This window comes from Eschrichtius robustus, chromosome 4 (assembly GCF_028021215.1).
Source record: "Eschrichtius robustus isolate mEscRob2 chromosome 4, mEscRob2.pri, whole genome shotgun sequence".
In the NCBI taxonomy this organism is placed as follows: Eukaryota; Metazoa; Chordata; class Mammalia; order Artiodactyla; family Eschrichtiidae; genus Eschrichtius; species Eschrichtius robustus.
Window position 1 is genome coordinate 88632968 of NC_090827.1, and position 13170 is coordinate 88646137.

The 13170-nt window shown below is 43.7% G+C and overlaps 1 protein-coding gene across 2 annotated transcripts in view; it reads right to left on the minus strand.

Annotated features, from left to right (window-relative positions):
- The window catches only part of FAM114A1 (family with sequence similarity 114 member A1), a 63606-nt gene extending 50528 nt beyond the window's left edge, over positions 1–13078 (minus strand). For both annotated transcript variants that reach the window (XM_068543099.1, XM_068543098.1), the window contains exons 1-2: positions 12984–13078; positions 4357–4712 (exon numbers count right to left, since the gene is read on the minus strand). In XM_068543099.1, the coding sequence (XP_068399200.1) occupies positions 4357–4704 (348 nt within the window). In that variant the 5' untranslated portion in view covers positions 4705–4712; positions 12984–13078. The remainder of the gene's footprint in view (positions 1–4356; positions 4713–12983) is intronic.
- Positions 13079–13170: the final 92 nt, after the last annotated feature.

Here is a 13170-nt window from a genome sequence, read left to right on the forward strand (position 1 = left end):
CACTTGGATGTCTCATCTCATGTTCAATATGGAACTCACCATCTTCTCAATTTTACACGATTCCCATATTCATGGTTCCCAAACACGGGTCCACAGACTGACTGCAAGAGTATTAACTGGGGGAACTTATTAAAAATACAGAGTCTTGGCTTCTACTGTGATCTTTTGAATAAGAATCTCTCAGCAGGCTTCCCTGGTGGCGCAGTGGTTAAGAATCCGCCTGCCATTGCAGGGGACACGGGTTCCAGCCCTGGTCCGGGAAGATCCCACATGCCGTGGAGCAACTAAGCCCGTGCGCCACAGCTACTAAGCCTGTGGTCTAGAGCCCATGCTCTGCAACAAGAGAAGCCACCGCAATGAGAAGCCCGCACACCGCAATGAAGAGTAGCCCCCGCTCACCGCAACTAGAGAAAGCCCGTGCACAGCAACGAAGACCCAACGCAGCCAAAAATAAATAAATAAAGTAAATAAATTTTTAAAAAAGAATCTCTCAGGGTTTCTACCCTGAGAATCTGAATTTCTAACAAGCTTCCCAGGTAATTCTAATATACCACCAGATTTAGGAAGCACTGCCCAATACAGCCAACAGGCAACAGCATCCACCTGGTTGCCCAAGTCAAAAAGCAGGTGCCATGATGGAGAGAGGCTTAAAAGAAGAAATACTCCAATAGAATTGGAGCAAACTCTACTCACTCATTTAAGAGGCAAAAATCTATCATCAGCATGTCTTGGCCTATGTTCTCTCATCTTTGTCTCTGTTGATGGCAATTTTATTGCTCTTAAACACCCTGCTTTTCCTTTTCTAGGGACAGAACTATTGAGTGGTAGTCTATATTTTCCTTTGAGAGTACTTTTAGTTGTAACATTGCGTTCTTTACCTTCTTCATAATTGGCCTTATGCACTGGTGTAGGACAATAGGGATGAATTTTTTTTTACTCTGGGAAATATTTCTTGGTGCTAAGAATTTAGAGAAATTTTATCTAGATTAGATCTTTTAGGGGCTGACAGACTAGTATATAATAAGGTCCCACAAGATCTCTGGGAATAAATGTTGCTCCAGGCTAGCACTCAAGACAAACATCTCTGAATGGAGGCTGAAGAATTCACTGACTCCTTAAGATTGATTTGAGTGCTCCATCTAAGGCTTCCTTGTGCCTGTCCTATCTAGTACTATAAGACATGCTATAGTTGCTTTTATGCAACACTGCCTTACCCAACTAGATGGTAGGCGTCCTGATGATAGTTGCACTACTCAGATTCTGGGGCGTAACTCATGTATCCTGAGGCTGGTTGAGGCCTTAAAGGATCTAGTACAACCTCCAAAGTTCAAGTGAGGCTGGGGACCATCTCTTATGGATGTTGTAGAGTGGATTCCTGAAGGAAGCCTTAACTCAATGGCTTCTGAGTCTGTACTTCAGAATGGATGAGAAAGGGGCCCTAAAGACAGAAATAGCCTCTCTGAGTGCATCAACTGTGAACGGTGTGATCCTTCAAAGTAGAGGTGCCAGCTGAGCAGCTCTCAGAACCACTGGCCCCAGGCCCCCTCCTTGTCACACCGCCCTACCTGCCAAGGTATGGCCCCCATGCTGGCTCAGGCAAAGGTGAAGCTGATAATGTGGATTTTCAGGGAACTCAGACCACTTACAGAAAAATATATACATTTAAACCCATTATCACAAAATCTAGTGTGTCCTAGATTATATAAGTTTACTTCTTCAAAGACTATTCTGCCAGGTTTTTTTTTAAGCAGGCATTTTCCCTTAGAAACTTTTTTTAAAGGTGATGGGATTCTTTTAGGCTCAGATACACCTGGAATCAGATAGGTTTTGGAGCTTGACTACTCCTATAGGACTTGACATTCCTCAGGGGATCTGTGTTCAAGATCCAAACAGCCAACTTGTAAATGAACTTTTCATTGAAGGTTTTTTGTAGAATTCATTATCTGCTGGATCAACAGAAAAATGGTTGTTTTCATCACTGCAAAAGGACTTCTTATAAGCGTCCAACAAACAGCAAATAAAACAGCAAATGAACAATGCTTGAAGACGAAGCACAAAACTGAATTCTCCTATATTAACTTAAGATATAAGGATAGGTTGCCACGAGAGATAGCAGAACCCCCTTTTCTGGTAATTATTTAAAAGAGACTATATTTGTACCTATTTAGAAGGGTTTAAATGGAACCTGGGTGAAAGAGATATATCCTTTCCCTTCAAGGCCCTTCCAGCCACCCATATCAGCTTTCTGCCTTCTTAGAACCAATATACTCACAAGAGTTCCTCCTACACCCCACTTCTATCTGAGCTCCTGATGCAATGCCACACACATACATGCAGAGCCATGGCCCCAACTCCATGGCCAATATTTGTACTTCCATCCAGATACTTTTGTGATGCTTCATTATGAGGAAATGTTCACCTTTTCAAAGTCCTTGAAAGCTATCAGTGGTGCTGGGAGAGGAGGGGAGTATCTGTCTGCCAGTTGGCTCTCTCCCTGTAGCACTAAGGAGGTTTATAAAGTGCTTGCAAGAGCAGGATTCATTCGATTTGCTCAAAATTTAGGAAAATGGATGTGTAGGAGCATACTGACTTTTTTTGTGCTATCTTTATTAGCAATCTTGTTATAATTTTTAGAAGTCTGAAATTGGAATGTATAATCTAGCCTTCATGAGCTCACGTATTTTGAATCAGTGGAGCTTTTGTAGTTTCTTTAAGTCATCTTCGGTCAGAATGGTGTGGCTAAGACATAGTTTCTTAATGTACAAAGATATGTATCAATAGTAGCACTTACAGTAACAATTGGGAACCAATGGTCCCCCAGTAGAAAGACAGCATGGAGGGAACCCAGGTTCCAGAGTCAGGCATATAGGTAAATACAAGAATAGGGTATATCCTATTGGTTCTATTTCTCTGGAGAATTCAGGCTAATATACATCCTGGCATCATTATTTCTTAACGCTCTCTCAGTGGTTGAAATGTTCAGCTAGAGTCGAGACCCTCTGGTCTAGGAGTTCCCTCAGGGGGGGTCCATGGATGGCTTTAAAGGGTCTGTGATATCATGGAACTTGTAAACAAAATTTTACATGTATGTTTACATATCTGATCCAAACTCCCATCTGGTCCTCAAATGCCTTCCATGACGTTCCTGCAGAATGATTGTTTGCTTTTGTTTAAACAACTCCAGTGATGGGAACCCCGCCTCCTCCCTGAGGAAGCTCATCTCATCTTAGAACAATTCTAAGAGTCGCTTTGAGGAAACTGTGGCCAAGAAGCTTGATTCTGAATCAAAGAATCACAAAACATTAGTTAGAAGGACACCTCGTGGTCTTCGTGTGCAAAGTCCTCATTTTACAGAGGAAAAACTGAAGCACAGAGAATTTAGGTGTCTTGCCCAAACTAACAAAGTTAACGATAGATGGAGGATGAAAACCCAGGCCCCCCAACTCCCTGCTTTGTTCCCGTCCCTTACTGCTTGCAGCAGAGTCACCTCAAGGCAGTGATCTGTGTGGCACACTCCAGGAGAGCAGGGCTGGGCCTGGCAGAGGGAAGACTCTCATTTCCCCTATACCGTAGCATCCTTCTAGAAGGCAGGATTGGAGGACAGTGCCTCCCCACCCTTTCCAGTCCCCACACGGATGGAGGGGAAGGTGTCAGGAAAACCCAGCTTGATGGTCATATTGATGTGGAACCTGGGAGACACTGGCCTGTCTTATCTCCCAGAGAGACAGGTGCAGGCGCTGAAGGGAAGCATGAACGTGTTCTGCCTCTGGTCCCCTGGACGGCGGTATGTGATAATAAATGAGTGATCTGAATGTTTAAGACCTTCACAGTAGATTTGTAAATATGTATTAAAATTTGAGTGATGTTAAAGAAACATTGTTTAGGGTGGAATCAGGTTCATTAATAATTTGGACTCATTATGTTCAATATTACAATATCTTCCATTTACTACTGAGTAGCTTAATCTTACTGGATTGCTTAATATCTCTGAGCCTGGTTGCCTCGTCTATAACTGGAGGTCAGTAATATCCAGCTTAGAACCTCAAAGAACTGTTGTATAGAGTGAATTACATAACATACAGAGTAGCTAGCAGAGTGCCTGGCACACAGGATGTGCCCAATAATTGGTGATTGTTATTATTAATAATAAAACAATTATCAAAATGCAAATATTATAATGACCAATTACTCTCATATATAACTTTTCTCACCACACAACACATCTTTGACGACCGAGGTAATGTCACAGTATATACTGAACTCCTAATCCCTACCCCCAGAGCCTGGCACAAATCTATGGCCGTGGTAGTATCAGTAAGAACTTAGGTTGAACTGAGTCAAGTGAACCACTCCTACCGGATCACTCTGTTCTTTCAGGGGTATTTCGGATCCAGGTTCTGCCTCGAGGCTGACGGAGTCAATGCATTCAGCAAGGGCATCCTCAGTCACTTCTCCATTGGGGGGGTGCTCCACGGGACCGGGGTCTTTGGGCTGCTCAGTGAGTCCAGTGTCAGCAGTCTCTGCACCCTGAACAGCCGCGTTTTCATGCACGTCTCCTCTGGGGTCAGCTGGTGTTAGCTCATTTGAAATCGTAGCTGAATCACAGTGCGCTTCTGCATCTTTGGGTAAGGTATCACTACTGGGCATGTTGGTGATTTCTGCTTTGTCTCCAGTGGCTAAGGTGTCATCACCATCATCAGACATTTTAATATCTGTCAACATGATTACAAACAAACACCTTATGCTTTAATCCGAACTGTTAAACTTTAATTCAAAGCCCTGAATCATTAAGTTAAATCTGGTGGGGATAACCTTTCTTCTACCAAGAAGAAAGTTTATGTAACCTTGGGGTAGGCTGAATAATGGTCCCCCAAAATATCCATGTCATAATCCTTGGAAGCTGTGAATGTTACCTTATATGGCCAAAGGACTTTGAAGATATGATTAAATTAAGAATCTTGGATTATCTGGGTGAGCCCTAAATGAAATCACAAGTGTCCTTTATCAGAGAGAGGCAGAGGGAGATTTGACTACAAAGAGGAAAAGGTGATGTGATGATAGAAGCAGAGATTGGAGTGATGCATTCTGAAGATGAAGGAAGGGGCCACAAGCCAAGGTACACTGGTGGCCACTAGAAGCTGAAAAAGTCAAGGAAACCATTCTCCCCCTCAGAAACTCCAGAACTATAAGAGAATACATGTGTATTATTATAAACCACTATGTTGGTTGTACTTTGTTACAACAGCAATAGAAAACTAATACAAGCCAACCGTGCTCTCTTTAAACTTTCATGGATCTCTTACTTGGCATGAAGAAATAAATATGCATATGGGAACTAAGAGTATTATCTGTATCTGTGAAAGTATTTATTTAATATGACTTTATTAATTATATTTGTAGCCATAACGAGAATAAGCATGGAAAATACCTGAGAGCTTATAAAAAATATTTGACATTTGGCTTTGCAATGTGGTCTGAAATTCAAATTGAGAGAGACATACATACACATAAGTGTGCCTTGTTGGGTACCAGCCCGTGAAGGCCTGGGCTATATTTGGACAATAGTTTAGATGGAAAAACACAAGGATGAAACAGAAAAAAAAGAAGTCAATATTAAGCCAAATAAGGAATGTAGCCATTACAAAATAACCTACAAAGCAGAAAACTCTTTATGAAGCTTGCAAGTTATTGCTATCATATAGAACAGTGCAGTTCAATAGAACTTTCAGTGATGATGAAAATGTTCTGTATCTGCACTGGCCAATATGGTAGCTAACAGTCACCTGTGGCTATTGAGCACTTAAAATGTGGCTAGTGCAACTGAGGAACTAATTTTTAAATTTAATTTTAGGGAATTCCCTGGCGGTCCAGTGGTTAGGACTTGGCGCTTTCAGGGCTGTGGGCCTGGGTTCGATCCCTGGTTGGGGAACTAAGATCCCACAAGCTATGCGGTGCAGCCAAAAAAAAAAAAAAATTAATTTTAAATAATGTAAACAAATTTACACAGGTATGTGTGGCTAGTGGCTATCTTACTGGATAACACATATCTAGAAGGCTTATTCAAGATGATCATTTTCTTAGTCTAAAATAAAGACACAGTGTTCTCACTACACAGGAAGCCAAGTCTCAGGAAAATCAGTGGTTATTTTTGTTGACCTCAGTGTTTACCAGTTGGTCAAATCTCTGGTCACTGTTAAAACCACAGTATATAGGAAGCCATTTAACATATTGGTCACATGATGGCACAGACTTATAACTCACATGCCCATGCCAACCCTCTTGTCCCCTCAAATAGCCATTCCCTGAAGTTGTCTAGCTATTTTCTTTTCTCTTGCTACATTCTCTCCCTTGGTGAATCACATTCCTTTCTCACAGTTTTACACACTTCTATGTTGTGACTCTCAAATATCTACCTCCGTTCTATAGAGACAGAAAGTAAATTAGTGGCTTCTAGGGGCTGAAGGGAGGGGAAATGAGTAATGGTTGCTAATGGGTATAGATTTCTTTTGTGGGTGATGAAAATGTCCTAAAACTAGATAGTGGTAATGGCTGTACAATTCTGTGAACATGTTAAAAACCACTGAACTGCACATTTAAAGAGTGAATTTTTAGTATGTCAACTTTGTTATGTAGGAATTGTATCTCAATACACTGTCACAGAAAAATTTCTACCATTGGATAAGCAGTTCTAATCATCAGCTGAACATCTCTTTCTGTCCCAAAGGAAACCTGTTGTCTTGCCATTAATTCTAGATCTTCACTTTGACCTTTGTGTTTCTTTTAATGGCACCTAGATTTCTCCAATAACCCAGGCTTAAAATCTCAGAGCTGTCATTGACCAAACCTTCACTCTCTCAAGAATACATAATATCAATAGCTATCATTTACTGAGTGCCTATTAAATCCAGGCTCTTTAAATGTGCTATCTCCTGTGAGTTAGATACGACAAGCTTCATTTTACAGATGAGGCAACTGATGCTCAGAGGTCACGCTTTAAGGAACAGTGGCAGATTTGAGATCTGAACCCACGTCTGACTTTGAGATTGAGCCACGTCGGAGCCCCATCTGCAATGCCACTTGCCTCTTCTCTTACATTCAACCAGTGCTCAAATCCTAGAGGCTCTTTATTCAGAATCCATATGCTTTCTTTTACTTCTATTTTCCCTGCCATCACTTTCAATCAGGTCCTCAATTTGATTCATGTTGAGGATTTCAATATTGGGTTCACCTCTCCACTGTTCTCCCTTTCACTTCCCCATCCTTCCCCACCCTTTACCTCACTGCTTTAGTTACATCACCTCCTGCTCAGACATCCTCAGGGGCTTCCCACTTCCTATTGAGATGAAGCTACATCCTTCAGCTGGCATCCAAGGACCTCTGTGCTCTGATCCCACTAGGTTTACCTCCCACGATGCCCTTCCAAATCCTTAAGTGAGACAACATAACTATGTGAAAAATGCCTGACATTCACAAAAGAACCTCAGGTGGCTGTTGGTTCAGTATGTTGTTTTAACATATTTAAGGTCCATTTAAAATAACCGCCTCCTCTATTTTTGTTCTTCCCAACTGGATATAATTTTTCTTCCTCTGAACCTCCCAGAGTGCTTTGCATCTGTCTCACTTTGGAGGGTTACAATCGTCTTTGATCAGTCATTTGAGTGTTTTCCTACTATACTGTAAATTCTATGAAGACAAGGATCTTTCTTGTTTTGTCTTCATATTTTCTATAGCACTTAACATGGTTTCTTGAACATAGTGGGAAGCTCAACAAATATGTGTGTTGAGTTATATTAATATTTTTGTGGAGATTTAAAATTAAAGTGTAATTTGGAATGAAAGCAAGCAGAAAATGTCTTTACCCCATTCACTACTCAGGAGTTATCTTACAGCAAGCGATTCCAAATGACCCATATTGTCTTTCCTTTGTCCCTTCACCTCCCAGATAACTGAGTTAGAATGTCTCTTTTTAAACAAAAGTACTTGAATTCTCTGATAACACACCTGTAAACAAGTCTACAGATGGGAAAGGCAAATAATGCATATTTCCTTTTAGGTGGGATATTAAATTTCAGATATTCAAGGTTGGATATGGTCTGTCAATGAGTATGGTCAATGCCTAGATGAAATAGTAAAGAGTGAAAAAGGCCACTGTACAGAAAAGGAGTAGTTACTGTGGTTCGTGGGAGCGGGGATGAGATTGAGGGAGGGTACTTGAAAAGCTATCATCACGTGGAAACTTATAAGATCTTTATGAAAACCTTGAGTCAGGACTGGCCTAGGAGAGGGGCTGCCAAACTACAGCCTACTGGCTAAATCTGCCTTCCCTGTGTTTTGGTAAATAAAATTTTATTGGAACACCGACACGCTCATTTGTTTATGTACTGTCTATGGCTTCTCTAGTACACCAGCGGAGCTGAATAGCTGCAACAGAGACCATATGGCCCACAAAATTGCAAAGCCTAAAATATTTATTAGCTGGCCCTTTATAGAAAATGTTTGCTAACCCATGGTCTAGGACATTGCTTGATGGCCATGGCCTAGAGTTCTCTGTCCTAATTTGCCCTATCCCCGCCTGGGTCCTAGGGGCACAACCATAAGGAGAATGGGTCCATATTGGACATCACTGATATTCCCATTTTTTGTTCATCAACAGCTGGTCATAGGCACTGTCTGATATCTTAATTTCTTTGTAAGATAATTTGAAAATCCTTATTATTAATCTGGATTATTAAGAAGTTCCAAACTATTTCACTTCTCTATAAGCAGGAACATGAGAATAAACCTGGTTACGATAAACATTCATGGGTGAATAAAAAGCATTGTAAACACTTTGTTGTATCTGCTTCACCCTCAATTGTTGTGATACTGTTCCCAGTGCTAAAATATTTCAGCATATACCATGTGACGTCTATGTGAGTTAGCTGTATTTTATGCCCTGAGGGTGGCTGGTTAACATTTGAAGTGCCCTATTCAGGAATTACTCTCCAGGGTCTTTACTTACTTAGCATCTCAGATTCTGAAATGCAGTGTTGACCTCTTGAGAGGGTTCAATTATCCCTCTCTCTGATCGTTATTTATCAGGGGGTACTACTTATCCTAAGGGGTATTAAAAGCATTTTTCACTGATAAAATGAAAATAGTGCTTAAAGTGGATTGGTAAGAAATTATGCACAGGTGATTTCAGCTCTTCCATTTCCAGGGCAAAAGATTATATTCAGTCCAGCAGCTATTGAACTTTGCAGCAGAGTTTTTCTAGTTCTTCTGCTAATTGCAGGAGAACATCAAAGCCTGATTAGAAGGTTAGCTGAGTCCTGCCACCAGAGCAGTCCTAAAAGCAAAGAGAGCTAGGACTTCATCAACCTACAAGAACAAGCTACATAACTGAGCCTGGTCGCTAATATACATGTGAGTGTGAGGCAGAACTCCATCTGAGAGGTGGATTCATGGTACAATCAATCAGTCTTGGTAGGGATGTTGCACAGAGGAGCCCTACTGTCCTCCTCCATCTCTGATGGCCAAACTGCCCTAAGTCAGCTCACCTCAACTGTGGAAAAATTATCGAACAAAACCTCTCTTCCCTGCAGCTGCTCTGTATTCAAGCATCAACATGAAGCCATTCCTTCAGAAACACGCCCAAAATTCATCTATCAGGTGCTGAACCAATACTGTTAGGAAATATTTATGGACAACTTATACATTTCAGAAAGACTATATTTTTTCATCTGTTCAAATAATAAAAATGGTCACCATAATATTCAGCCCTACTTTTAACTTCTAATTGTACATGAACTTCTGCCTGTTACAGGTCCACATTTTCCCTAAGCCAAAACCAAAAAAGAATCCCCCCCCCCCAAACCTTTTTTGTCCTGGTAGACCTTTGTCTACTCTGGATGTTATTATGACAGGAGACATGTAATCATTTTTAAGACGGTACCCTTTTGTCTGAAGCCATTAGAAATTGTGTGTTCTAAAGACACAGCTGTTTGTATGCAGTGACTGTTGGTGTCCAGAAGGACTACAGCTGTGATACATGCTATTTCCTGGGACAGCCCCCATCTCTGCCTGGATGCCCCAGAAGCAGTCAGACTTAAAATCTCCCCTGACTTATGGTTTGGAATGTTGATCACTGCAGCCACGTCCTGTGGCTTTGATGCCAGGGAGCCTCAACCCACAGAAACAAGGAGGCTTCTTCAGTAAATTCCAAGGAGAGGAAGAGCGGCATATAAAGAAGCCTTTATGGGCTGGGAATAAGTTAGTTTTTCATGAGTAAATTCATTCATCACCTAAAATGCTCCCAGAACTATGCTAGGTATTGGAGCAGCAACATCATAGCTCCAAAAATAAGTTTAAAACGGAAGACATGGTTACTATCCTTCATAAAACAAATAATCTGTTTTCATTTTATTGCTTGTCAGTGAAGGCCCAGGAAACTATTGCATCTAACGTGAAATGGTTAAGTGATGATGCAAAACAGCACATCAAAGCAGGGAAAGATGTGCCTGAACTAGACTGATCTCAGACATGGGAGAACCTTGAGAGCGGCTTTGATAGTTATTCAGGCATGATGGGATAAGAGTATGTGCAAATGCCCAAGAATGAATCTAGATACTCAGAACAGATGCTGTGTGGCTGGACCAAGAGCGATATGGAGGAATAGCGAGGGATGGGAGGGATGGATGCTGAGGCGGAAAGAGCCATGCTCTGGTCCCACCATCCCTCTGTGGGCGTACAACTCATTCTTGTTGGGCTTCCTCACTCCCTCCTATGTAGAGTAAGGCTGGACAAAATGATCTGGATACTTTGTTCCCCACCACCAGACTGCAGGACTGGAACCAGTCCATGATGACAGAGAAAAATGAGGACAAGATAGCGAGTTTTTCATCAATCTAAATTTATTAAATGTAAAGCACTGCCTTCATCTTGCAAGTTTAGCCTTCGTGCTTTTCCTGGTATTAAAATGTCTTTTGTTTTACGAAATAGTGGTGGAGTGCATGGATTTTTTTTTAATGGTCTCACTTGGCAAAATAAGAATTTGGTAATACCATACCCTGTGTGAAATCACTGCTCCCAATTTCAAAAAGTGCCAGTCAGTGAAAGACCAGGAACAAAAACTGTGGATGACAGGCTCTTAACCAGGTTGCAAGAGTTTCTACGGTGCTTGACAAGTACACGTGCCCAGAGCCCAGTCTCTTTTTCCTCCCGTCTGGCCTCCACATGTCTGCCAGGTAATTTTATGAAACACAGATAGGACCTACCTGCTCCCCTGTTTAAAAACCACTAGGTTTAAACACCTTTGCATGGCATCCATGCCCGCGCAATCCAGCTCCAATCTCTCTATCCGCTTCTGTAACTCTCAACATACCCGACACTCTTCCCTCACCAGACACGCCATCACTGCCGGCACAGCTCATAAACATCCCCACCTCTGCTTATGCTGGTTTCTCTGCCCAGGATGCCCTGTCTCCAACTGCTTGGCAAGCTCCTATTTGTTTCTCAATGTGTAATGTCACTGTTTACTTTGAAATTTTCCTGAATTTGCCCCACTCCTTCCAAAGAATGAATTACTCTCTCTTCCATGTTTTTCGTGATACCTTGCATGGACTTCTATGCCATTTATAAGGAATATTTATTTCTGTGTCATTCTCTCCTCCAGAACTGTGACCAACAAGCACATAGCTTGGCTTTGGATCCTCTAATATTTACTGAACTGAAATATATTGTTCGATATTGATTAAAAAGAAACAACGTTCCATATAAGCCTGGTCTTATAAATAAATGGCTGCTTATATGGTCTGAATCCCTGAGATTCAGCAAGGTCCCTTCCTACCCTCAAATTCCTTCTGCACTGGCTCCGTGGAGCCTCAAATTCCACCCTGAAAGTTTCCTTCTTTTGCTTAAAGCTTATGATGTAAGGAGTTTATCAGTCTTCCCTGAGCTCAGGTTTTGATGGAGAAAGGAAGGAGAGAGCAGGGAATGGATACGGGTGAGGTAGGAAAGTAGCACTAGGAGGAAAAGAGGGCAGAGAGAGGTCTCTGAGGAGTAAGCCTGCTTCATTCTCAGTTTCCTCAGGTTGGCTGAGGTCTTCTGGAGTTCAAGAGACATTGATTTTAAAAAGCCACCTGCCTGACTCTCTCCGTGTTTAGGATGGGAACTGATGGGATTGGTAGGACAGAGATCACTCTTAAGATGATACAGAGAGGTCTCCTACTCTAGGAAAGTGCAGTGAAGTTTAGGCGCCTGATCTGAGATGACTGGAAATACTCACCAGATTCCAGGGAAAAAGATGAGCCAACTGGGTGGGCAGGTGGGGGGCTGGGGAGCTGGTGTAGGGAGTAGGACTCAACCTGGGGGCTGTGAATGGAGGTGCTGCTGGCTTAGGGTGTTGGCTGGGGTGGAAGAGCCGACACTGCCGGCGTCTGCAGGGCGAGAGATGATGAGCTTGGGTGGGAGGTCAAGGCCTGAGCTCAGTTTTCCGAAGCCAAGGGCAGCGAACCCCGGGATAGGACTTGCTTCCTCTGTGCCCCCCCGCTGCGGAGGCCCCGCAGCCTACCTCTCAGTCGGACCTGGGACCTTGGGGAAACTTTTTCCGACTTGCATGGTGCTGGACCGGATACTTCGGGAGCACAAGACAGGCTCCGCAGAGGTTCTCGCCGGCCGAGGGGGCAGAGCCGGAGTGCGGGCGTGTGGGTGTGTGCATGAGCGTGGACCCGGAGCGACACACACTCACACACACACACTCACACGCCCGCACCCACGCAGGGCCCTCGGCCGCACCGCTCGCGCCGCCCGGGACCCTCACCCCCCAAGGCCGGTCCTCCGGGTCCTGCGCCCCGTGCCAAGCCCCTGCCGACTCCGGAAACAGGACGAGCAGCGACGGCAGGGTCTCCCCACCACCCCGTGGCGGCTGTCCCCGCAACCCCACCCCCCCCACGTCTGCCCGCCCGGGGAAGGGGATGACGGCGAGAGGTGCCCAGGGCTCTTACCGCTCAGGCGGCCGAGTGCGCGCGGGAGCGCCCGCCGGGTCCCGCCCCGCCACGTCTGCAGGCCTGGCGGGGACGCGGCCTGAGGGCGGGCCGGGAGGGGGACGGGCGCTGACGGGCCGAGCTGCCCCGCCCCGCGGCCCCGACAGCGCCCCGCCCCCCCGTGACCCCGCCCCCGCCCAGAGCGCGG